We start from the raw sequence: 27,340 nt of genomic DNA on the forward strand, positions 1-27,340 counted from the left end.
GGCTGCCACAAACATTTTTGCACATATGGATCCCTTTCCCTCCTTTAAGATCTCTTTGGGATATAAGCCCAGTAGTAACACTGCTGGATCAAAGGGTATGCACAGTTTGATAACTTTTTGGAAGCTCTTTTTTTTTTTTTTTTTTAAACTTGAGATATGTCAATTTCATTCTAATAACAAGTACAGATTTTCAAGATGTCAGAATTTTATACAGCACTGCAGTCAGTTATCTAGTATTTATTTAGCATTTATGATGACTCTGTAACATTATTAGTAGGAAAAGAGAAAGGCAAATTGTTCACAGTCTAGAACTCCTTCAAAAGAGACTGGAATGTTTTAGATAAATTATTAGTTTTTTAGATGTTTTTCCAGAAGTAGCCATTTCACTTTTCTTGGATGAATGACCTGTTCAAGGCCCTCAAGAATACTGTGAATGGGGCTAGAAATATAACTTGGACACTCGCTCTTCTGCTCAATAGTCTACAAGGAAAGGAGGCAGAACTTTCTAGCAAAAAATCTGTGCATGCAAAAAAAATGAAATAAATAAAACTATATAAATATGAATATATCTGTAGATGGATGGATAGATACATATAGACATATCCACTGTTATATAATACGCACATATGTTATGAATGTGTATCTATTTGCCTTCAGAAGAACTTTGGCAAGCATTTTGCAAAAAGAGCTAAAACTGCAAAGGCCAGTCGAGTTGGATCAGCCTTTCTGCCCACTGGTTCTTCAATACAAGTCAAAAGGTAGAGCTGACAGGTATTTGTCTCTGAATAGCAATGAAAGTGAATTGTGGCAGTTTGTCCCCTTTTCTTTTCTTTTGCTTTTCTTATCTTCTATCTTAAAAATGAGAAACTTTAACATGAAAAAAGCATCTTTCATGTTACGTCACAAAACCAAGCTACATCAAGAATCTAGGGGTATGTGTTTAGCCAGATCTCAATTAAGCAGCCTCATCAGTGCTGGGATCCTCCTCACCTTCACAAAGGCACAGCTTTCCATTAGGTCAAAAGTTCTTAATTTCTTTGAGGCAGAGACTCCCTTTTACTGTTTGCAGAATCTTATAGACCCCTTTTATTTTCAAATGAATAAATTAAAATATTTGGGGACACAAAGGAAAGAAATTTATAGTGAAATAAATTATTAAAATATTATTAAGCTGGAGAATGGTTTATCTTCCTGGAAACACATTTATGTTAATAGCAGCCAGGTGTAGAGTCTAAAAATACTTGATTCAGCCCCCTTTGAAAAGCAACTAAATATTATACTGTGAATATCCTTTGTATCAGTCTTTTTACCCTAAAGAGATGAAAGAAAGAGGAAAAGGACCCATATATACAAAAATATTTATAGCAATTCTTTTTTCATTGGCAAAGAGTTGAAAATGAAGGGGGTGAGTACCCATCAACTGGGGAATTACTGGACAAGTTATGACATATGGATGTGATAGAATACTACTGTGCTGTATGAAAAGATGTAGATGGTTTCAGAGAAACTTGGAAAGATATATGAATCAATACAGAATGAAGTGAACAGAGCCAAGAAAACAATTTTTTTACAATAACAATATTGTAAAGACTTTGAAAATCTTAAAAAATCTGATCCATCCCTTGATCAACCATTCCTGAGGACTCATATTGAAATAGGTCATCTACCTCCAAAGAGAGAGGTGATAGACTCAAGAGGACAGAATGAGGCCTAAGATTTTTTTTTTTTTTTGACATGGCCAATGCAGAAATTTGCTTTGCTCAACTAGCATGTTTGTAACAGGATTTTTTTTCTTGCTTTCTTAATTAATGCTCCCCTTCCCTCCCCCCCCCCCCGTGTGTGTGTGTGTGTGTGTGTGTACAAAAAGGAGATGGGAGGGAGAGAAAGTAAATCTGTTTTTAAAAATTAATTTAGAAAAGGATGAAAATAACTTAGATTCTTCCTTTCCCTTCCTCCCCTTCCTCTTCTCGGCATCTACCCTTCTTGTCAAGAAGGAGAAACTTTTAAATTTCTATAAGGAGTAGAAGCTTTAGTAGCTACTCCTTGGATTATATCACCTAACTCCCATGGGCCACTACATTGAAAAGAAAGGGAGCAGGAAAGGAAAAAGAGGGAAAGGGAAATACATCTTTTTTTCTCACCAATCAACTCTCCACATAATTTCAAAAGCTCCTAGTCTACATTCTATGATTTTATATTCTATTGAGGGGATAGAATATATACATTTTTTAGTTAAAAACACAAAATAGATATACTAAGTCAAATAGTTTTTTTTTTAAATAGCTTTTTATTTACAAGTCTTATGCATGAGTAATTTTATAGCATTGACAATTGCCAAACCTTTTGTTCCAATTTGCCCCCTCCTTCCCCCCATCCCTTCCCCCAGATGACAGGTTGACCAATACATGTTAAATATGTTAAAGTATAAATTAAATACAATATAAGTATACATGTCCAAACAGTTATTTTGCTGCACAAAAAGAATCGGACAAAGTCAAATAGTTTTAAGAGAGAACACTAGAAACTGTGGAATGAGGAAAGATCTGGTGTTGCAAGTGTGACCATGGACTTTGGAAAAGCTAGTCACTAGGTAGCTCAGTGGAATGAGTGCTGGGCCTGGAGTCTTTTCTAGTCCAAATCTGGCCTCAGACATGACCCTGAGAAAATCATTTAACCCTGTTTGCCTCAGTTTCCTTATCTGTAAAATGAGCTTGAGAAGGAAATGGAAAACCACTCCAGTAACTTTTGCAAAAAAACAACAAACAAAAACAAACCAAAAAACCAAATAGGGTCTTGAAGAGCTTAATGTGACTGAACATCAACAAGCATTTCTACAAAGTGGAAGATTAAGATAGAATACATTCTCATTTGTTCAAAAGCACAATGGCAGGAATTTTGTATAAGAAAATGAATGTGGGATTAAGAGTCAAGATGGCATTGTAAAGGCAGGGACTCATTTGAGCTACCATCTTAAACCTTTCAAAATACCTTTCAATAATTACTCTAAGCAAATTCTAGAGTAGCAGAACCCACAAAAAAGATGGACTAAAACAATTTTCCAGCCCAAAATAATTAGAAAGGTCTTTTATACCCCAGTGACAGTGGAGTGCAGTTCAGCACAGGCATTGCAGACCAGACCCTAGAAAACCAAGAGAGAGCTTTCAGAAGGAAATTTACACGAGTCCCTTGACTGGCTCCAGGGGCAGAACGGGGCAGAACTTTGTTGCACTGGATCTGGATTGCAGTCGTGGTTCTTAGTCCCAGGGTGCTTGCAGACTAGTGCATAGTACAGGAGAATTTTAAACACACCTTTTTCTAGATCATACCATGTTGGAAGAGGTAAAAACTCACAGATCCCCAGAATTACCTCTGAAAATGGCAGCACAAAAAAAATCTAAAGCTTTGGATAGTGCTGCTCCCCCCACTCTGGAAGCAAGGTCCCATTTTTGCATAGAATTGAAAGTCAAGAAATAGGCTGGAAAACGAAAAGAAAAATGAGAAAAAGCAGAAAAATATCCTAATTGTAGCAAGCTACTGTGGTGATAAGGAAGTTCAAGTCTCAAGCTCAGAAGAAGACAAAGTCAAAAGTTCTGCATCCAAAGAAAATAAGAATTGGCCCCAGGTGATGGAAGAGCTCAAAAAGGATTTTTAAAATCAAGTAAAAGAAGTAAAGAAAAAATTGGGAAGAGACATGAGAGTGAGACAGTAAAATATGAAAAAAAGTAAAAAACTTCATAAAGGAGGCACACAAAATACTGAAGAAGAAAAAACCTTAAAAAACCAAAATAGGCCAAGTGGTAACAGAGGCACAAAAATTCAATGAAGAGAAGATTACCTTGAGAAGCAAAATTGGCCAAATGGAAAAAAAGGTATAAAAAGACTCACTGAAGAAAATAACTTTTTATAAAATTAGAATTGGCTAAATGGAAAAGGATGTACAAAAATCCACTGAAGAAAATAAGTCCTTAAAATTGGGCAAGCTTAAGTGAGTGACTGCAAAAACAATCAAAAGAATGAAAAAAGTAACAGAAGAAAATGTGAAATATCTAAATGGGAAAACAACTGACCTAAAAAAATAGATCCAGGAGAGAGAATTTAAAAAATCATTGGGCTACCTAAAAGCCATGATCAAAAAAAATTTTTTTTTTTTTTTTTGATCATGGCTTTTAGGTAAAAAAAAAAAAAAAAAAAAAAGCCTAGACATCATCTTTCAAGAAATTATCCAGGAAAATTTCTTGATATTCTAGAACAGAAGGTAAAATGGAAATTAAAAAAAAATCTGAAAGAATCCCCAAAATGAAAACTACCCAGGAATAATACCTCAATTCCAGAGCTCCCAGATCAAGGGGGAAATACTGCAAGCAGCCAAAAAAACCACAATTCAAATATCATGTAAGCACAGCCAGAATAATACAAGATTGCACAGTTTTTACGTTACAGGATCAAAGGACTTGGAATATGATATTCTGCAGGGTAAAAGCTAGGATTACAACTAAGAATCATTTATCCAGAAAAACTGAATATAATCCTTCAAGAAAAAAAATGGAAATTCAATGAAATAGAGGACTTTCAAAAGTATTCCTTATAAGAAGACCAGAACTGAATAGAAAATTTGACTTTCAAATACAAAAATCAAAAGAATTGTAAAAGTGAACATAAATAGAAATCATTTAGAGATTCAATAAGGGGAAAAATGACACTTGTAATTCCTAAAAATTTTCTCATCCTTAGGGCAGTTAAATGCCTATACATAGACAGAAAGAACAGGTGTGAGCTGAAAGTGATAGTATGATTATCTAAAAAAATAAAATAAAATTGAGGGGTAAGAGAGAAGAATGCACTGGAAGAAGGGGAATGGGAGAGGTAGAATGGGGCAAATTATCTGACATAAAAGGAATCCAAAAAAGATTTTGCAATGAAGGGAGAAATAAGAGAAGGGAAGGAGAGGAGCATGTGAACCTTACTCCCACTGGAATTGACTTTAAGAGGGAATAACATACCCATTGCAGCTGGGTGTAGAAATGTATCTTGTCATAAAGGAAAGTAATAGGGGTTAGGGGATAAGAGAAAAGAGAAGAGGCTGACAAAGATGTCATTTCTCAGACATAAAGAAAATGGAGTCAAATTTATAGAGATAAGAACTACTCCTCAACTAATAAATGGTCAAAGGATATGAACAGGCTATTTCCAGACAAAGTAATTAAAACTATCTACAGTAATATAAAGAGTTCTAAATTATTACTGATTAGAAAAATACAAGTCTTCAATGAATTGCAGAGCCTAAAAATGTACCACTCTGTGACCAATTATTGATAAGCCTGAACTTAGGTTAGGCTGAAAGACACATAGTTCATATGCAGATGAGTCCTTGAAGCCCTATATGATTGGTAATAGCTTTCCATTTGCATTCCCCTGTCTTTTGAATATCCAGAATTGTTTCTATACCATGATGGGATACTATAATAGGATTTTAGTGTTTTTTTCTTAACTTCTTTATAAAAAGAAAAAATGTGGACACATCTTTGGCTTGTAACAGGAGTTGTAAACTGGACTTATTTTATTCAAGTGTAAATGTAAGTTCAGAACAAACCTATCTATCTTATGCATTTCAGATTAGATGATATGGCATCAAAGTGATTAATAAATAGGAAGTTCCAAATTGCAAATTTCTGTACCACTTTGTAGTGAAGGATAAAATATAGTTTGAAGAAAGTGCTGTGTTTATGTGGAGAGAGGAGTAGGGTATGGGTGTGGGTGTGAGTGAGTATATAGGTTGGAATTAAATTAGCATGCCTAGCATCAGAGCTTTTAAAAAATATATTTCTCATATGATATTTTCAAAGTAATGACACATTGTAAAAATGACTTCAAAGATCCATTTTCTGAAATAAAATAAAACTAGATTCTGTGTAAAAAAGAAAAGAATGGAAAAGGAAAATGCAAAGTAAAACCACTCTGAGTCACCACCACACAACTGTCAAGATTGGCTAATATGGCAGAAAAGAAAAATGATAAAATTTCGAGAGGATATGGGAAAATTAAAACAATAATGCCTTGTTCGTGAAATTATACACTAATTCAAATGTTCTGAAGAATCATTTTGAACTATACCCAAAGGGCTATAAAACCATGCATATACTCTGACCAAGCAATATCACTACCGGACCTATACCCCAAAGAAATCAAAAACAACAAGGAAAAGTAGCTATATGTTTAAAAATATTTATAGCACCTCTTTTAGTAGTGGCAAAGAATTGGAAATTGAGGGAATGTCTATTAATTAGTGAATTCCTGAAAAAAGTTGTGACATATGATTAGGTTGGAATATTATTGTGCTTGAAGAAATGACAAGCAGTGCATTTTGTTTTCTTATTCATTTACTTTCTTTTTTTCTTTTGATCTGATTTTTCTTGTGCAGCAAGAGAATTGAATAAATATGTTTATACATATTGGATTTAACATATATTTTAACATGTTTAACATATATTGCCAGGGGAGGGGGTGGGGAAAAGGAGAAGAAAATCTGAAATATAAGAGTATGCAACGGTCAATGTTGTCAAATTATCCGTGCATTATGTTTTGAAAATAAAAAGCTTTATTAAAAAAAAAAAAAGAAAATAAATGACAAGCAGGATGCTCTCAGAAAAAACCTGTAAAGACTTACATCAACTAAAGAAAATTAACTAGTATGTCCCTTGAGACAATGCATGAAGTATTGAAAGAGGAAATAAATCTACAATGAAAGGTAAGTGAAAACTGTATTGTAGAGATCTTAAAAAGTTAGACTGAGAATATATTTTATCCTAGAAGCAATGAAAGTTACAAAGATTTATTTGTAGAATGACACAGAACTAGGTTTTAGAAGCATCAATTTCGCATCTGTGGAAAGTGGAATGGAGAGAGGAAAAATCAAAAGACTAATGCAGTCTGCATTAATACAGGGAAAAGATAAGGGTTTGAATTAGGGGGTAGAAGTGTGCATAGAAAGGAGGCAGATTTAAGAAATGTATGGAGGTAATATTCATAGAACATGACAATTGATAGGACATGGGGAGATGAAACAGTTAAAGGACTCCAAGGTTGCAAACTTATATGATTAGAAGAATGGGGATATCTTCAATAGAAACCCCAAACAGAAGGCTAGAGAAAGAGAGGATCTGGAAGAAAACATGATCTGGATCCAAATCCTGCCTCTTACTTGGTTGTGTAACCTAAGCAAGTCATTAAACCTTCTTGGGACTTAGTTTCCTGAAACATAAAATGAGAGGATTTGATTAGTCTCCACGGTCCCTTCAAGATCTAAATCTATGAAACAATGATATGAGGTCAAGTAGGGTTAGACAGGTGTTTAGACTTGCATGGAAATTTAACCACCATTAAATATTGTTTCTAAGAAAAAAAAATTCTCTCCTTTTAAGCCAACCTTTTTAACAAATAAACTTTTGATACATAGCCCACTTTAAAGGTAGGGACCACCTATACTATTTATCCATACTACTCCCTTTCCCTCCCCAAACTACAGGACACAATTGTTAGACTTAGTCTTAGGGTCCCATTCCTGTTGTCTATTTTGCAAAGTAAAAATCAAGAATTCCTCCATTTCTGAAGCACAGACAGGGATTTAAAATGGAAAAATGTAGGTGGGAGGGATAAAAAGTATAGAAGATTCATGGGAAATGCTAATGGCTGTCTAAGTTTCAAAAGTGTGCAAATAATTTAGCAGAATGTGAGTTAATTTGTTAGTAATATACTATTATACCAACATAAATTAATTTTCCTTCTATCATTGTCCATCTTTCCTCCTTGTTCATTTGCAATGAAATGTTTTAAACTTTAAAGCATACTTCTATCTTTATAAATGTCTCAAAATTCTTCTGGCCAAAATGTTTGCCTGAAAGGCAAGGCCATCTGGCTTCAATAGCTGATCAAACAATGATCAAGAAATCTAATGAAAACCTAGAGTGACTTCTTATACTTCTGGACTGTTTAAGACATCAGCCACTGACTACTGACAAGAGAAAATAATGTTATTCTCTACCGTTCTCTCCTTTCCCTACTGGAGCAAAGGCAGCCCCACTTCTGGGTAGCTTTGAAGTATATCAGAGACCAGAGGTGGAACAAGAGAAGTAACATGTGTAGCCTGAAAGTCTCCATATCTAGAAAAAGTAAGAGTGTGGAGTTTGGGAAGCAGTAGCAGGTATCAACCAGCCTGGTACAGTGCTTAAAGCAAGACTCTCAGACAGAGCAGCTCTGACACGGCTAATATGTTTTGTCCTTAGGCACTAGGAAGCACCCTAAATAAATGGTACTCTGAACCTTAAAGATCTAGGAGGGCCTAACTTTGGGAAGTCTGGGCAAGAAGCCAGGATAATTCCAACTGAGGCCATCAACCCCACCCACAAGTATAAGAGCTTTGCTCTGGCATCAGGCCCAAATTCTGCACTGAAAGCTGAAGAGATAAGTAAATTAAAAAAAAAAAAATCCAGAATTCTAATTTCATAATAGCTGAGCAAAGACTCAAAGGAAAACAATATATTTTCCACAAAGACTTCATGAATACACACTTCAGAGATCCTCTAGAATAGTCTTGTCACTTTAGAAATCGATAAACAGTCTTAATGGTTGGTGGGACATATAGCTACTTTTCTTTATACAATTGATCCAAGTATAATAAGTAACTATATTTTATAACTGTGTTATGTAATATAATAAAATAATATAAAATAAGTATCATATAAGTAAAAACATTTTCAAATGCACCAGAGAGTTAAAATTTTTAAATCCTTTTGAAAAGGCACTATTTGCCTGTAGGGTAAATTTAGATTTTCATCATTTCAGTTTCCTTACAGCAAACTATACCAGTACTGGCCTAGGGAAGAAGTAATCTGGCTCTATTTTAATTTGAAAAAATGTTTTATAGATATACCTTTTTTTAAAAAAAAAAATCACCATTACTTTTCAAAGACTTCCTCATCCCCAGTAGGATTCTCCCTTTTCAGAAACAAGCACAAGCCAAGAAAAACAAATTGACATATCAGTCATGTCTGACAAAGTATGCCTCATTCTGTTCAGAGAGAGAACTACAAAGCCTGAATATAAATCAACACATGCTATGTTCACTTTTTTTTCTTGTTTTTGTTTCTTCTTGTGGTTTTTCCCTTTTGTTCTGATTTTTCTCTCCCAACATGATTCATAAAGAAATGTGTATTAAAAAAAACTTATGGTTACTAACTAAACTCTTCTCTTGGTTCTGCTTACTATGGCTTTATTAGTGCATACAAGTCTTCCACAGTTTTTAAAATCCGTAAGATTAACCATTTTTTTACTGCACAATATTACATTATCTTCTTATACTATAGGTTGTCTAACTATTCCCCAGTCAGCAGGAACCTACTATCTTTTAAATTCTTTGTTATTACAGGAAAGTTTCTTCTAAGTATTTTTTTACTCATAGGACCATTCCCTCTATCTTTGATTAATATTAACTTTTATGTTATAATTATGTTTATCTCGTAATGATAAAAAGTACATTTTAGATGTCATAAAGAGAAATCAGGGTACCTGGGCTAATTCCAGTTGTGTTGGCAACACACAGTATAGAGACTTTAGGATAAAATCCTTCTTTTTTTAACCTTTTCACTTGCTAAATGGGTTTATTCACAATGTAGCTCAAAGTAGTAGCAACATTTTGGTGGGGATGATTGTGATTAATGGCTTCAAAAACATTTGGATTATCTTCTGAGGAAGGTTTTGGTAAATCTTTTAGGACATGGATGTTTCTGATGGACCGGGTTTGAAATGGTCTATCATAACTGACAAAATTTAAATTTGACTTCACAAAATAAATACCTTTGGTGCTGGAAGAATTCTAGAATTTCCTGTCATTCAAAATCTATTCATTTATAAAAGTAATATTAAAAAAAAGTTCCCCTTGCCTCCCCTTAGTTTGAGCTCTTCATGTTTTCAAGAGATGAAGTGAGGTGGGTTGCAAAGCCACAATCCTTACTCCTTTGAATTGAAAAAGCTTCATGTAGGAAGTAGTTTGATAAATATATTTTTTCAACTAGTAAAAATATTTGGTGGAAAGAGAGCAAAGAATAAGGAAAAGTACTTATAAGAACAAAAATATTTATAGTAGCTCCCCTTCGGCTGGGCAATGACTAAATAAATTATAATATATGATTGTGATGGAATACCGTTGTGCTATAAGAAATAATAAAAAAGATGTTTTCAGAAAACCCTGGGATGACTTACATGAACTGACGCAAAGTGAAATGAGTAGAACCAGGAGAACATTGTACACAATAACGACAATACTGTATGATAATGAATTTTTAATGTCTTAGCTATTTTCATCAATATGATGATCCAAGACAATCCTAAGGACTTAGGATAAAAAAAAGCTATACATCTCCAGAGAAAGAACTGATGGAAACTAGACGCAATATGAACAATACTTTTTACTTTTTTAAAAAGGGAGTGGTCTGCATTTTACATGACTAATATGGAAATATTTTGCAAGAATGAACATATATATTCTATAATAAATTTCTTACTCTCTCAATGTGAGGGAGGAAGAATAATTTGGAACTCAAAATAAAAAAATGTTAAAAAATTTTTACAATTTAATTGAAAAAAAATATTTAGTAGTTTGAATCAAAAAATATTTTAGGCAGCATCTGAGAAGTTACATACAAAATCATTTAAATATATAATGAACACAATGCTATTTATATTTACCACATATATAAAGACAATAGGGTTTCAGATCTAGGATGTCTCCATTAAATGTAAGCTTCTTAAGGGAAGGAGCTATTGTTCTTTTTGCTTATATCTACACAACAATGCTTATCAGAATGACTATTCCATAAAAGATGCTTAATAAATGCTTATTGACTATCAGATTGGCCTGAAGATGGAATGGAATCTCTGAGTTGATTCTAATCCAAACCTTATGCTCCCAGTACATCAGCAATCAACAAATCAAAAAGCATTTATTAAGCTTTGATTTGTGTGTTATGTCCTGAACAAATGAACAAACAAAAACCAATTCCTATTTTCAACAAGCTTACAATAGAAAAGACAGCAGATCAAAGTGAATGAAGAATAAAGGTAGGAGAAGGGGTACAGAAAGAGAAGATAGATTAGGGAGTTCCAGATGGCTTGAGGGAAAACCAGAAAACTGAGGGTGACCTAATGGAGTGCTAATGGAAAAGATTATGAAGATCAGTGAAGGGTTTTAAGGAGAGACTGATGGATATGGAGTGTCAAGCAAAAAATAGATAATTTAGTAACAGCACTTTGGTTAACTGCAAAGGAAGAAAAATGAGAGCAACCTGAGGCAGAGATGAGAAAATGAGTGAAAATAAGGGTCAATTATGTTAAAGAAGTTAAAAAGTAAAACCTAGAGAGAATATTCTAGAAAGGCAGAGGCTGGTGATAATTGGTTACTGTAAGGAGGGTGAGGTAAAAATTGAGTGTAGAAAGGGTGAAATTTGCTCAGATGGGTAAATGTATAGCTCATTAGAAAACCGATATTTTGGCAAGCATATGTCTCTAGGCATACGGGCCATATGTCTTCAGTGTCTTCTTTTCAGCATTCTAAAATTATTACTCTGTTCCCGAAAACAAAGTTAAATCCTTATGTGCTACCCTCATCTATGTCAACAAGGATTATAGGGAACTACAGGTAGTACTGTCCTACAGCAAACCTGTGGCATTTTCCTAATTTCCCAGATATTTGTAGTTTAAGTGCTTATAACTCATTCTTTGTTTGAAAGAGTAAGAAGAAGAAATGACAGGCAATTTCTTTCTAAAGGTGGACTTTTATTTCGTTCTGTTCACTTGCTATCTCATTGGCTTCACATGTACATTGCAGTTTTTTGACAAATGACTCAGATATCATTTTAAACTTCTTTAAAATTGTTATATGAATCACATGTATTAGATCTTTAAATGAAAGTCAGAAGCCAAAACAGCAAAATAATGAACTACTACCTTTATATTCTTCCAGTAAGTAAACGTTTCATTTATCAATGTCATGAATCTCATTTTAAGTATTTTATATCTTCAATGTAAAAACATAGGAATGTACACAAAGTGAATTGAGCTGGGAATTAATAATGATCAAATCACTATTATGGAAGTGGATTTCAAGATGAAATACACACTCTTGGTTTTACTCTTCAAAATTCTAGTGAATTTGATCAAAGTTACCTAAGAACTTTGGATGGCTAAACCAAGTTTCTTATCCTTTCACTGTTAGTCTATCTATAATGTTTGTCATCCATAGTATCCTTCATGTATATAATTTGGAAAAAAAGTTCAAAGCAAAATTAGATAAAATCATTTATAATGAATGAGCCTGACTCATTTGCTTAAAATTCTACTGCCCTATATCTATTTCATCTTGATCTCTTTTAAAAAAAAAATCACCCACAGAATGAGTTCTATACTTTCAAATCCTTTGAAAGCTAATTTTAGATGATTTTTTAAAATTGGCTTACTCTACTTCAGCACTTCCTTAGAAAGGAATCCAATATATAACTGATAAATTCAAATGTGAGAAGTTTCTTCATTGTCCTTTTGAATAAAATTATTCCATTCCATTTGAAGCATATTGGTTTTTTACTGCCAGTTGCAAAAATTATCACATCTAAAAATTATAATATAATTATAGCCATACCTGAGAAAGGTAATAGGATTATTACACAATTAGAATATTTCTCTGCATATATAATGCACAAATGCAATATGTTATTTAACTTGACAATAAATAAGAATAAAGATCACTGCCTTCATTTGGTTATAATTTAACTTTTCTCAAAAGCAGTGAAATATTCTTCCAGATGCCCCATTCTTTTGAGAGCTGTCTCTTAAATATCCAGGATTCTTTTAGTTGTGATAAAAAGGCACTGACTACCAAGCCAAAGAAAACTATCTGCATACCTCTATCTTTAGGCACTTGACTTGTATAAGAAACAAGCACCTTTGTTGGAATCCTAGTGTCAACTCAACTTGAAACAAGGTGAAAATTCAAGGGTGATGTCAGAATCCTGGTGTTAACCCAATAGAATTGATACAGTGCTTATTGGTTCACACCTTAGAGTGAATCCTTACAAGGTGATAAGTTGCTAATACTGATGGAAACAATGCTTGTGTTCATACCTTTAGAGAGCTCATAAGTATCTAAGTACTTAATGGAGTTCACAAGTTTGGGAGAGTTCAGGGTTTAGAAAGAAACACCGAATTCACACCTCCCTTAGGGCCAGAGAGCACTCTGGGAGATAACCCAGAATCCCTCTCTCTCCAGAAGGTGGAATTAACCTTTGGAAGATCACATATATACAGGGAGCTCTTGGAGCTTGGGGGAGTTTCTTGAGAGAGTTTTTATTTGGGCGCATTCCCAGGAGTCGAAGAGGAGCACTCTGTAAGAAAGCCTACAAGCCCTCCCTATCTTCAAGGCAAGAGAGATTCATCGTTATCTTCTACCTTGGTGCTGGCTGGAGCTGGAAGGACAAACCTTTGGATTTGGAGACATTCGGGCGGAGCTCTTAGAACCAGACAGAGAGATAGGCTTGAGCTAACCGGGCTATATTGAAGGACACAATAAAAGATCTAAACGTTTATCACCTGGCTGTGTCTTGGAAAAGAAACACCAACACACCTTCTCAAATATTTATTTTCTTGGCAGTATATTAATTGACACGATTTTAAAATCTATAGTTCAATACTGTTTAACTTAAGAAATACCACTACTAGACCTCCACCCCAAGATCCAAAGAGATCAAAGAAAGACGAAAAGGACTCCTATAAATAAACATTTACAGCAGCTCTTTTTGTAAAGACAAAGAACCAGAATTTACGGGAATGTCTATCAATTAGGGAATGAATGACTGAACAAATTATGGTATATGAGTAAAATGGAATGATAATATGTTGTTAGAAATTATAAAGTAGATGATTTAAGAGAAACTTGGGAAGACTTGTATGAACCAATGAAGAGTGAAGTGAGCAGAACTAGGACAAATATATTTCAACAATACTGTAGAAACAGGTTATCTATCTCTTAATGGAGGCATATCATTAATAGAGGCACAAATCGAGACAATGCGGTTCTAAGTTTCTAAAGCAGCAGGACCAGTGGCAATATGCCCAGGATGGACAACTGGAGACCGTGCCCAACTTATACTGCTACACATGGTTAAGCAAAAAGGCATGATGGGTGATAATAATCTGCACCTAACCATCCACAGCAGGATATTTCCAGGTCACCCTTCACTGTCAATCAGTCACCCTGGACATCTTATAACCTATCCTGCTGCTGTTTGTTCCTCCACTAGCACTCCCCAACAGCATCATTAGTCCCAGGACTAATAGCTTGGAACTCTGCCCCAGAGCTGAATATAAATGGTCAGTGAGTCAGTGCAAATTCCCCTAACTAACTATATTTGGCTGGTCCCCAGACCATATTTTCACATCTTTCTCTCTTGCTATCTTGGGACTTCCTGGTATCTGCCTTGCTCCAGCCACATATCCTCCTTCCCCAAGTTTTTCCCATTTCCTCCCCTGCAATCTATGTTGAATTTCTTTCTCTGAAAATAGTGGAAAGGGCATCAATGTCCCTATGGTTCCATTCACCATTTCTATGACCCTTTTCTTCCCTAACCCAGCCCCAAATTTCCATTTGTGGCCATCAGTCTTTGTTTCCTTCCATTAGATTGTAAGTTCCATGAAAGTAGGCACTCATCATATTCTTCCTTCCTCCCTCTGTAATCTAGCTAACTAATCTTCTCTGAGTGTTCCTCAGTATATTTAACGTCCTACCTCCATTCCACCAAAAGTGGAATATAATCTTCTCTTTACCTCTGCCTCTTAGAGCTCTTCTCTTCCTCCCAAATGTAGCTCAGACATCATCTTCTCCAAGAAGCTGTTATTGATTCCTTCAACTGCTCATACCATCCTTTCTAGACTACTCTGTAAAAATTTGTATTTTTATATTTATGTTATATATATTTTTATACGTACTTGCTATCTATAGAATGTAAACTTACTGAGTATGGACAATTTCATTCTTTTTATTTGCATCTCAGACATTTAACAGTACCTAGCACACAGGGTGCATTTAATAAGAACCTGATATTAATTTTTAAAATAATGTTATTATAAAGTAATACAAAATAGAAGAGCTATACATGTAATCTCACAAGAGATGAGGAAACTGAGGCTGAGAGACTACATAACAAAAACCACACAGCTAGTAGGTAAGTGTTTGAGGCACAATTTTATCTCAGGTCTTCAGACTTCAAGTTTAGTCCTCTATCTAATGCATTACCTACCTACTTGATCTGTGTCTCTGTACTCCTACTGATCAGCACATAGTAGGAACTTCATAAATTATTTTTTCATTCATTCATTCATTCTCATCCTGTGTAACTCATCTATTTCCTCCTGCAAATCCTCCTCAGGAAGTTTATCCACTTTATTTATTTAGACCTTTTGATAATGCATGGATACAAATGGAGGTTGTTATCTGTTTTCCATTATGTATACTACATAACTAACTCATCTCTTCTTCTGGTCACACATCTGATGATGCTGTTTACGCTACCTCTCAAATACAATTTATTGGTAATATATTGGAAATACTCTAGCTCACATTAGTGCTTAGCAAAGTGCTTGACACACAGTTAGCACTTAATAAAAACTTGCTAATTGACGTGTCACTTCATAACTCTTTGGGAGATTTATAATTTTAATTCTTTAGAGAATACAGTAGTACCTGACTGTTTCTCACAGGACTCTATTGGAAGAATGCTGATTTTTTTAAAAAAGGAACTTTATCATAGGGAGAAACTTTGTTGTTGTTCAGTTGTTTCGTACTCTTTGGACCATATTTGGAGTTTTCTTGGCAAAGGTAATGGAGTAGTTTGCCATTTCCTTCTCCAGCTCATTTTACAGATGAGGAATCTGAGACAAACAGGGCTAATTGACTTACTGAGATCACTCAGCAAGTGTTTGAGGCCAGATTTGAACTCAGGGAGCTGAATCTTCTTAGCTCTAGGCTCAGCACGTTATCCACTGTGTTACCTAGCTACCCAGGGAAAAACTTAGGGTCACAGAAAGCACTGAACAATTTCCAAAAAGCAATTTAAAAATCAGTCTCCTCTTCCTATTTAATTCTGAGCTTGAGTCATTGCCTAAGACATTTGTACTAATGGACCAACTTCATGGTATATGCATCTATCCATCCACACATGTTCTAGAGAAGAGGTTTCACCTATTTGGTATACCATGTAGATGGTTAGAAAATGCCATGCAATATTCTGGGACTTGAAACAATAAGCATAATGACATCTGCAAACAAGAGTATTTGCATCTATAAGAAATTCTTCAATTTGGCCATTGAGCAGGACTTCCTTCATGACAATGGCAAATTTAGGTAAGCATTCGGTCTCACATTATAAAGTTATAAAATATAATTGTTGATATTAATAAATCAGAGGGTAATTAAACATGGTATTTTTTGTTATTAGACATTAGATAAGGGTCTTTAATGGAAAAAGTACTGGTCTTGGAGTCTGAGGACATTGATTCATTTCTCATCTCTTTATATTTATTATGAATGTGACCATTAGCAAATTATTTAGCCTTTCTGGGGTTTAGGCTACTCAGCTGTGAAATGAGGGGGTTAGACTTGCTGGCCTATAAAGTCTTTTCCAATTCTCGCTCTATATGATCCATTGATCATCTTGCTCTATGAAATAAAATACTTTTTCATTGTTCACAAACAGCAAGTACAATAGAATCTAATATCCTCTGGTTAAAAATAGTCAGCTAGATGGTGAAGTAGATAAAGTGCTTGGGCCACAGTCAGGAAGGCTAATTTTTGCCAGTTCAAATCAGGCTTCAGCTATGTAATCCTAGGCAAGATACTTTACCTTGTTTGCCTTGGTTTCCTCATTTGTAAAATAAGCCAGAGGGGGAAAAAAGGAAAATCAATCTAGTATTTTTGCCAAGTAAACCTCAAATAGGATCATGAAAAGACAGAAAGGACTTAACAAGCATAAGAACAATAATTACAAAGATAGGATCTACTATAGAAAAGCATTTGCTAAAGACTGGCTATTCCCTCATCAGAAAGCTTCAGCAAGGATGCTCTCTATATATGCAGAGATTATTCTCCAAAAGTTTAGATTTTGTAAAGAAAGGAATGAAGACTTATAAATGAATGATACTTCCTTAGTACCCTATTCCAATTTGTTCCAAGTATTTTATATCCTCTCCTCTTACAGCTATTAAATTAAAGATGATACATCTGGTAGTATTGTAAGAAATAGCAAATAATAAAATGGCAATAACTTAGTGTCTGTATTATGCTTCTCTCTGTTCCCAATAATGTGAGAGAGCAAATACAAGTTCTAACTGACTGCTGTGAAACCTGTGTGGGTGGTCAAATTTGTTGATAGTGCATTCTGTTGTTAGGAATGTGAATTACAAAAGTGCCTTTAGTATGTGAGCCAAGAGTTACAAAACAATGCTGACACAGGGGTGAAATCTTTTAAAAAATTAACTGAAATAATATGGTTTTTTTTTAAAGCCTCTTTTCAGTATATTCACAGATGAACTTTTGCAGAGCTTAATTAATAAAAATGTGATGTATACATACATAATAAAGAGAAATCAATCAAACTCCATATGTAATAGCTCTCTTGATTTTTTAAAATGTTAGTGAATTTAAAATATCAACATTTTATTAAGTAAGGATTTGAGTACTGGCTAATAAAAACCAAATTGAATACAGCAATATATCTAATTAACAACAACAACAAAAGACATGTTATAACACTACTCTTTGCTGTCCCAAATAGTGTTAGCAAAGCAGAAATTCTATGAAACATGGTGATAAGATTCTAGAAGATGAAGTCTTTCTCTCCTCCCTCTAGATGAAATATGTTACCTCTGCAGACTCACTGACTCCCTCAGGACAATACTCTACACAATGACACACAGCTGTATACTACTGAAACCTGGAGAGTTCTGATCCTGTTGCCAGGTGATAGCAAGACGTAATGGATAGGGAGAGCACTGCGCCTGAAGTCAGGAAAATCTGGGTTCAAATCTGGTCTTACTAGTTATTTGAGCAAATCATTTAACCTATTTGCCTCAGTTTCCTTAATTTTAAAGTGGGAATAATAAGAGAATCTAACCTCCTAGGGTTGTTGTGAGGACAAAATGAAATACTATTTGTAAAGCACTTACCACAGCATCTGCAGTAAGCATTATATAAAAATGTTATTATATTGTAGTTATTATTATTAACACTAATTATAATTTATAATAACAATAGTATTAAATAATAAAATTATAATTTATAATAATAATATATGGAGGTAACTAGAGGTATATGAGCTCCAGGAATGAGGAGCCAGGTCCATGTTCTGATGTACCCCAAGAACTATCGACATCTGAGATAATACTACTATTATTTCCTTGGGAATACACTAAATTTGAGAAACTGCATAACACACACCAACAAAAGATACTTTGCCCCAAAATTTAAATATTGATAAAATTCATCTTTGATGCAAAGGTAACTTCCACAAAAATGGAAGAGTTCCAAAAAGCTGGACATTTTCTTAAGTAAAGAATGGAAAAAATAAGCTTAAATGATTCTCAATTGAAGCAAAAATCTACCTGAGAGAGGTCTGATCATTTTTATTTTCTTCCTTAAAGACAAAGCTTTGAAGCTCTGGAACCTGAGAAAGATTAATAATTAATTTACTAGCTTTTATTGCTGTAAGTGAATTATAGTTCTATTACATATTTACTAGAAGTATCTTAGGCTCCAAGCTTCAGGAATTCAGAAATTTTATGAAGTTCACCATTTATTTTCAAACCTAGCATGTCTGACACATGGTTAATCTGTACCTTTCTCTATTTACACATCCTAAAGTATTTCCCACCATCTTTATCCACATAATTCAAAGCTCCCAGAATCATTACTCACCCCAGAAACCTGCCTAACAGTGTGTGACCTGATCATTCTGGTTACTCTCACTCCACCCATCATGCCTTGGGCAATAAGATGGCAGCAAAGGAAGATTATACCTGCCACTTTGTCAGCAAGTGAAAATTAATTAATTACTCATGACTGGAAAAGATAGGAAGCAGGTTTTCCCAAAGGAGACATGATCTGACCCTGAGGCACCCTACCTTACCATTTTCTACTTCCATTTAGGCTCTGACACACAAATGCTTTTCCAGAAGAAGAGCTATTTTCCCAGCTAATGTTGTTTTTAGAGCGCTTCTTAGTAAGCTCATAAACATTTGGTGATGAAAAGTACTAAATAGCAAATTGGTCCCAGAAGCCTCAAGCATTCCCAGATTTCTGATTTTTCAACTTAATGCAAATGGGAGATGCAGCCCCCCGCAAAAAACATAGCATCATCCTTATAAGTTTCCAACTACTTGAAGCTCTTTGCAGGAGTAATTAAGCAGCCTGTCATTAACAGAGATAGAAAGTACAATGGGATAAAAATCTTAAGGGTTTTTTTTTTCCATGGTGTCTGTCTGGGAAAGTTTCAGTAACTGAATATGCTCATCACTGGTCTGGACCTGCAGAGTGTGGGAGAACTCAACAGGACAGAAATCAACATTCTGGGCCAAGAACAAAAGGCAGGCCAGTCAAATTTTATTAGTAAACATGTAGTCTCCGTGCTTGAAAATAATGCTTCCACATAATAAGCTTCTACATAATAGCCAATGACTTTCATAGAGCTTTGTGAAATATGTCATAAATGACAATTCTGTAAATATAATATAAAAAATAATTTTACATTGATTATGTAAATATAAAAAGGATTTTCTTAAATCTTTATATTTAAATTTAGCAAACATTTGTTAAATTTCTATTATACCCAGGATTCTTAGGAACCTTTAGGTTGGAGGTTGGGGATGGGCTGGTATTTCAAATTCAATTCTAGTATTTCTCACCAATTTCTCAAAAACCCTTTATTAGCAGCTACAAACCTGGCACTGATGACACAAAGACAAGAAGATAACAACAGGATTCTTGAGGGCCTTCCCTTCAAGGACTTTTCTTATACTTGAAGGGAAATAGGAAGCATATAGAATAATAAATACAAAATATTTACAAAGATACTTCTGGGGAAGGGCACAAGTCTAATATGCATGAGTGGTTTGCTATCAATAGAACAAGTGTTCCAGAGGGTATAATTAAAAGGGAATAGGTAGAGTAGAATAGGAACACAGGAGGAATAGAGTTAACAAGGATGGATATAAGGAATCAGACAGTGGTGGCTAGTGAAAGGAACGTCACTCTAAGCAAACTGCAAGTTAGAATCACAGGGCTTTTAAAAAGAACCAGAGGGTCGATTGTCTCTCTTCACAAAAAAAGTGAGAGAGGAGAAGAAAGGTAGATACATTTAATTATTTGGGTAATGGTCAAGGCTAAGGTCTGCGGAGTCCTGGGGCTTGGCTGATTATAGAGATAAAGCTGATTTCATTAGTTTAACATCCAAGAGTCATATGTTACATAATGTCTAGTTCTTTTTGGCACTATTCTCAGAGCTTGTCCATGAAGATAAAGGAAATAAGACAAATGTGGGGCTTATAAAAATGCAAATTTGGTAAGTTTCTATATTTGTAGATATTACAATCAATTCTTTCACCTATATGTAAATAAATACAAAATAAAGTAACTGAAAAACACATCAAGGTATCGCTTTATTGCATTTGTCCCTTTATCCTGTGAATTATATGTTTCTTGCCCAATCATATTCGTGTCTTACTAAACAGCTCTTAACTTGAAGTATATGGAAGGAGGGAGTCTATAAATTTGAATGGCAAAAAAATAATATTTTTAGTAACCTTTAGTTTCCCTTATAATCTCATATGTTTTATGCATCTAAAAATATTCTGAGAAGGATTCTAAGACATTTCAATATATAGTCAAAGGGGTCCATGACAAAAAAATAATTCATTATTATAAGATGTTCCTTATCTATCCTAAGTTGCTGGAGAATGCTGCTGATTGACTCTATACTCTAAATGAGCCTACAACATTATAAAAACTAAATGTACACTCCAGAAAGTTGAAGCCGTTATCAGCCATTTTCTTGGCATTAATACATTTCTTTGCTTTCAATACCCCCTCCTATCTTTGATCCACAGTCATGCCCTCTATTAAGAGGTATGTTTCTGTAAGAGGTCCCATTACAGAATTGCTCAACATCTCCATGTGTATCCCTAGCAGTAAAATAGTGCCCGACATTAAGGAGGTGGGAAGGTGTTGAATTGAATTAAGCTATTTGTAGTATTCTGTCCCCATATTCTTTTCCCACAATATATCAATCCAGACTTAATTTACATACCATACTGAGCTGAGGAATTGCCGAAGACTAAGAAGTTGGATTTACACGTCTGAGATTCAATATCCACATCTGCGAGCCTCAAGATCAGTTTTTTCCCCTGAGGGACTGTAATGGTCTTTTTACATATGGTATGATTGGGGTAAGTTGCTGGATAATTCTTAGATGCCAATGTGCCACTGTCTTGGTAAGTCACCATGTGCCCACATCCATCACCTGTATGAAAAAAGAAAAGGATTAGAAGAGTGAGGAAGTACAAGTTTCTTGCAGTAAAATTTCTTATTTAACTTGTACTTCCTAAAAATCACAGATCAATCATTCATCTACTTTAGCAGCAAGAATTTATAAGACGTTCTCTACATAAAATGATAGACAAAAAGTCCTCTTGCTGCAAATAACTTTAATGGCTTTGCATCTGATCATGGAAAACCTCTGATAAATACATTACTTTATTAAAAAGATAACTACATGTAAAGGAGTATGTCTTGGTAAAGAGAAGGCACTTGTCCCTGTAAAGGAGTGAAAGAGAAGGGGAAAGGGATTGGAGTGAAGAAAGATGAAGAAGGAAATCTCAGAGAAAAGTCTGTTTTTTTTTCATAGAAATATGAGTCAGAGAAATAAATGAGAGGACTGTGGGAAGGAGAGTTATGGGAACTCTAAGGAGATTTAAAAATATTTAGAAAAGCTGTTGTGTCAAGTAAGATAGTCATTTAATTAAGGAGGTGTAAAGGGCTTGCCCTTGCTACAATAAGACCTCAGTTGAGATTATATAACATAAATCTGTAACGGTCCCAATCTATATGGTTTCCTAATTTTCTTCAGTTTGGTTCAATAGCATGTGAATAGAAATTAAATATATGTTTGGAGAATCAAAAGCTACTGTTTGGCAGGACAATGATAAGGAGGACAAGGAACTTGAGAAAAGAATTTAGTATGAAGTTGAACCAGTTTACCAGTTTAGTAATGAAGATGGAAAAGGGAGTAGGATAGAGCTAATGTAGAAGTGATAGCCTAGAAAAGAACTGAGTGATGGAGGCATTAGAGGTTGAGAAGATAATGAAGAACAAGATTAAGAGCTGCAAGGAATGAAATATGGAATGAAAAAAGATGATAATTAGATGAAGGATTCTTGGAATTGATTTGTTTGTTTGTTTTAAAGAAATATAATGAAAATGAAGAGGGAAATAGTTTTTAAAGATATACAAATTTACCAGAATTACACAAAGACTTTGTAATGAAATAAATCCCATTGGTTAGCTAAACAGTTTGAAATGTCAAATAGAATAGCATTTCTTAAGAGATAACATGGTATAGTGAAGATAACATGAATATTGTTGTATTAACTATGGGCAAGTCACTAAATCTCCAAGGACCTCATTTTCTTCATTTATTAAAAAAAAAATAAATATATATTCATCTATAATAATTCTAGATCATCTGCCTTATCACCAGGTTAAAAGAAAAGCATTCTATAAATGTCACCTATGATTATTTTCTTTATATAACTCCTGAATAAATCATCTATTAAGCTATCATTGAGCAATGTATTCAGTGCTGTGCTAAAAATCCTAAGATGGATGCAAAAGTATAAGACTTTTGTCATCAAGAAGCTTTTATAACCTGGCTAAAGAGATATAGTATCATTTGTACAAGGAGAAAATGAAAACTCAGACTCCCACTAATTTTTTCCTGAGAAATTGTGAGTAGATCAGAGTGTCCCAAAAGTCTTGTGCAGTCTTAAGGTATGAGACTTTAAACTGGGACTTTGGGGACTCCCTGTATAAGTCATAAACTATAAACACTGGGCCACATAGGTATAAAATTGTGTTGTAATCAAATAGGACACATAAAATATAATCTGACAGCAATTTAATGATGTGTATAATTGCTATTGTGCTACATGGTAATGAGAAATAAATGACAAACAGTTCTAGGAAATGATCATATGTCTACACAGCTAAAGCAAACATGCATGGAGTCATCTGGAGGAAGCGAGGGAAGAGTAAAGTATACAACAGGAAGCTACTCTGAGTCTCTTCTCTTTGAAGACTTTAGGATCCCAAGAAACTAGACTTCCCTATTTTATTGGTGAGATACCAATCATCTACATGACCTGGAAAGCTGGGACTGTACACTCTCCTCCCTTAGTTGAATAGTTTCTGCCATGACAATCTCCTTTTCATTCTTCCATGAGATGCTTGAGTCAATTAGACTGACTCTTTACCTTCATCACTTGAACATTCTAACTATAAACAGGCTTGTTGTGTCTGAACCTAAAACTTAATTGTACAAACTTTTTTTCCTCCAAAACATACCCATATCTCCCCCCAATACATACACACACATCCTGCTACATACACAATTTCCCCTTCTGTATCCTTAGGTAGCAAATGAGAAAATCCACCTCTGTCAAACAATTAAAAGGGATTCTTACACTTCTTCCTCTCCTTATTCTCTAACTACTGCTCTACTCCTTCCCTGTCAGAAAAAATAAGGAAATCTCCCACTGCTAAGTCACTCAGGGTCCTAATAATGTTCAATGGTATATACTATTTCTAAGGCCAAGGTAAAGGGATAGCCAGTCCAGCCTCCACAAACTGGTCACAGGATTCTAGCATTCACCAATTTTGTCCTCACTCCCAATATTCAGGGCCTCCCAGCGTACCAAGTTTATGGGTACTCACTGCCAGAGTCAGGGAGGACCAGTTACCTATGTCTCTCAGAATCCATATTTTGAGAAAAAAGCCTTGACCCATTCAAGTCTTTTCTTTCCTCTTCACTGCTGGGAGAAAGGGCTCACAAACAGCCTTTCTTGATCCTTCTGGGCAGCACTGGGGAAAGGAGAGCTTCACACACTGACAGCATAAACCTTCACAATGTAAGGGGCACCCTTGGCCCAAAGCCTGAAATTCCACCAATTATAAATTCTTTTGCATTAGTAAAGAAACACTCAGGGCAGAGGGGGAAGGAATGGGGGAAATGGATCTTAGTCTTTATAAGTTATCTATAGTGATTTCATTTGAAGTCTTCTTAATGAAAAAGTACTGAGGACAAACAGAGAAGGGAGCACATTTTGAGCTACTTCAGGACAATTCAAGAGAAGGTATTCTTGAGACTGATGTTAGAAGCTTCGGAAAACAGAAAGGACAGAGAGCAACGAAGACAAACCACAATTTTCCCTACAGCTTATCCAGCCTTATATACAAGGAGCCAAACAAACATGTCATAATTTTAGCAGGTCTCTATTGAACCTTTTCCTCTTAGCCCTTCCTGAGAGCCAACTCAAAGTTTTAGTTTTCTGATGACGTGTACAGAAACCAGGAGGTTGTTTTCTTGGGAGAGGCTCTAAACTAGCTGTCCACAACAAAAAGAAGACATTCTGGGATAATTCTATGCTGTGAGCAGATTATTGGAAAGCATGTATAAGACTATATAATTAAGTATTGAACTGTGAGCTGTCGACCACAAGCAAAGTTCAGAAGGGAATAATCACAGCAACCTTCATGGAAGACAGGAGATGAGCTAGCCTTTGAAATAATAACAACACCTGACATTTATATAATTGTTTTAGATGGGCAGAATTTAGTGATATCTACAGGAAGGGGAGGGTTGTCTAGGTCAAGCAATCAATCAATCAGTATTTATTAAGCATCTACTAGATGTCAGGCTCTGAGAATACATACATACATACATACTTTTATGGATATATTAGACAAAATAATGGGGAGAAGTATTAGCAATTGGACAGAAGAAATTTTTTTAAATGTCTTGTAGGAAGCGTCCTTCAGCTAAGCTCTGAAAGAAACTAGCTCAGTGGTAAGCTGAAGAAGTAATAAATTCTAAGCTTGAGGGACAGCCAAGTAAAGGCAGGATGCTAGGAGATAGAGCATCCTGTTTGAGGAAAAGTAACAAAACTAGTTTGGCTGGACCGTGCAGTCATATACAATAAGGTTAGGTAGGTTAGAGCGACATTATAAAAAGCTCTGTTAAACACAGAAGATTGCACTTGACCCTCAAGGTAATTGGAAGTTAGTATAGTTTATTGCACAGGAGAATGGTTTGGAATTATTTGCAATAATTGCACTGATCTGTGCATCCATTTAGGGATTTTAGTAAGTTGTGTCTAAGCTGAATCAGAGTACCAAGAAACATGTGAAGGATACCAATTAGGAAGCTAGGTAAGGGAAGATGAGAGATTGAGCCAGTTAGGGTAGTGACCCTAAGTGGAGAGAGAGATTACATATGAGATGTAGAAGCAGCAATGACAAAATTTATCAACTTATGGGATATATGGATAAGTGAGAGTGAATTGATCATCACATAGAGGTTGAAAACCTGAGGAAATGGTGGTGTCCTGGACAGAATTAGGGAAGTTCTGGATTTGGCAAGGAATATAATAAGTTCTGTTTTAAATATGTTAAGTTTGAGATGCCTAAAAGTTACTTCATTGGAAATATCCAGTAAGCATGCAGTAATATAGTATCAGAGCTCAGAAGAAACTTGATTTAAAGATCTGGGTGTCTTCTGAAGACAGACATTAATTAAACCCAAAAGAGCAACTGAGTTAACCAAATAAGAAAAGAGTAAGGAAAGAAGGATCCTGACAGAACTTTGGGATCATAAACATACACGCTCTGTGCACATATTTCTTTGAAATACACCCACAGTTTAGATGTAAAGATGATAAGAATAACACATATAAAAGCAAAATAACTAGAATGATCACTACGTGTTTGTGGGATGGTGAGGGAGAGAAGAGAATGTTTTTTGTTGTAGAAGTGGTTTCAGATGTCTAATTTCAGCTATATAGGGATTCCACCAAGGGAATCTGTAACTAGGCTGCAATTTATTGTCTTAGAGTTAGTCACCTGGAGATTATGAGAGGTTAAGTGACTTCCTCTAGTCACAAAGCTAGTGTCTATCAGAGGCAAAACTTGAAGCTAGCTTTTCCCAATTTTAAAATTAGTCCTCTCTTAGGGAGCTGTCTATGATAACATAAAAGTGTACATTGGGGAAAAGAGATTTTTTTTTAAGAGAAGAAAAGGATCCATATGCAAAAAATATCAACAATTCTTTGTGGAGGCAAAAAACAGCCCAACAAATGAAGAGTGACTAAAGAAATTTTGAAATTTTATTAATATATTGGAATACTATTGAACCCTCAAAAATTATGAAAGGTATGATCAGAGATACCTGGAAGTGATGCAAAGTAATTTGCATTGATATGATACAAAGTATGAATTGAATTGATTATGAATTGATACCAAGTAAATTGGGCAGACTCAAGAAAATAATTTATGTAATAAGAACAATATTGTAAAAAAAAATTGATTCTGAAAGAAACAGAAGAGGTGAATTATGCCACAACTAACCGCAATTACAAGGACTCCTAATAAAACTTTCTAGTCTCTTCCTGGTTGAAAAGTGATGGATTCAGATTAGAGAAAGGAAATGTATGTTTTTTGGATATGGCCAGTGTGAGAATTTGTTTTGCTTGACTACTGATATATGATTTCCCTCCCTTTTTCAATGGGAGGAGAAGAGGGTGAGGAGAAAAGATAGGAAGGAAAGAAAATATATTTTTTGTTGATTATTTTGTTTAAAATTTTTTTTAAAGTACAAAATTGGACAAGTAGGATGGAGGGTGGTAAATTTAAGATCCTGAAGAACAAGTAGAAGAATCTAGACTTGATAAAAAAAAATTTAAAAAGGGACAAATTTAGAATTAGAGGCCCAGAATTGAAATCCTGGCCTTCCTACTTGTCTAGCAACCACTATACTCTTTTTAAGCCTTGGGTTCTTCATGTATAAAAAGAAGGGATCGGACTAGATGACTTGTAAGTTTCCTTTTCAGGTCTCAAAGAACCCAAGACAGGTCATTTAAGTACAATAAGTCAGTAGTAGTAGTAGTAGTAGTAGTAGTAGCAGCAGCAGCAGCAGCAACACAA

The 27,340-nt window shown here is 34.8% G+C and overlaps 1 protein-coding gene across 1 annotated transcript in view; it reads right to left on the reverse strand.

Annotated features, from left to right (window-relative positions):
• Positions 1 to 27,340, reverse strand: part of DCBLD1 (discoidin, CUB and LCCL domain containing 1) — a 109,068-nt gene that overhangs the window by 52,315 nt on the left and 29,413 nt on the right. Inside the window, exon 2 of the mRNA XM_031964366.1 lies at positions 21,396 to 21,608. Within this exon, the coding sequence (XP_031820226.1) occupies positions 21,396 to 21,608 (213 nt within the window). The remainder of the gene's footprint in view (positions 1 to 21,395; positions 21,609 to 27,340) is intronic.

Source organism: Sarcophilus harrisii, chromosome 4, assembly GCF_902635505.1.
Source record: "Sarcophilus harrisii chromosome 4, mSarHar1.11, whole genome shotgun sequence".
Classification (NCBI taxonomy): domain Eukaryota; kingdom Metazoa; phylum Chordata; class Mammalia; order Dasyuromorphia; family Dasyuridae; genus Sarcophilus; species Sarcophilus harrisii.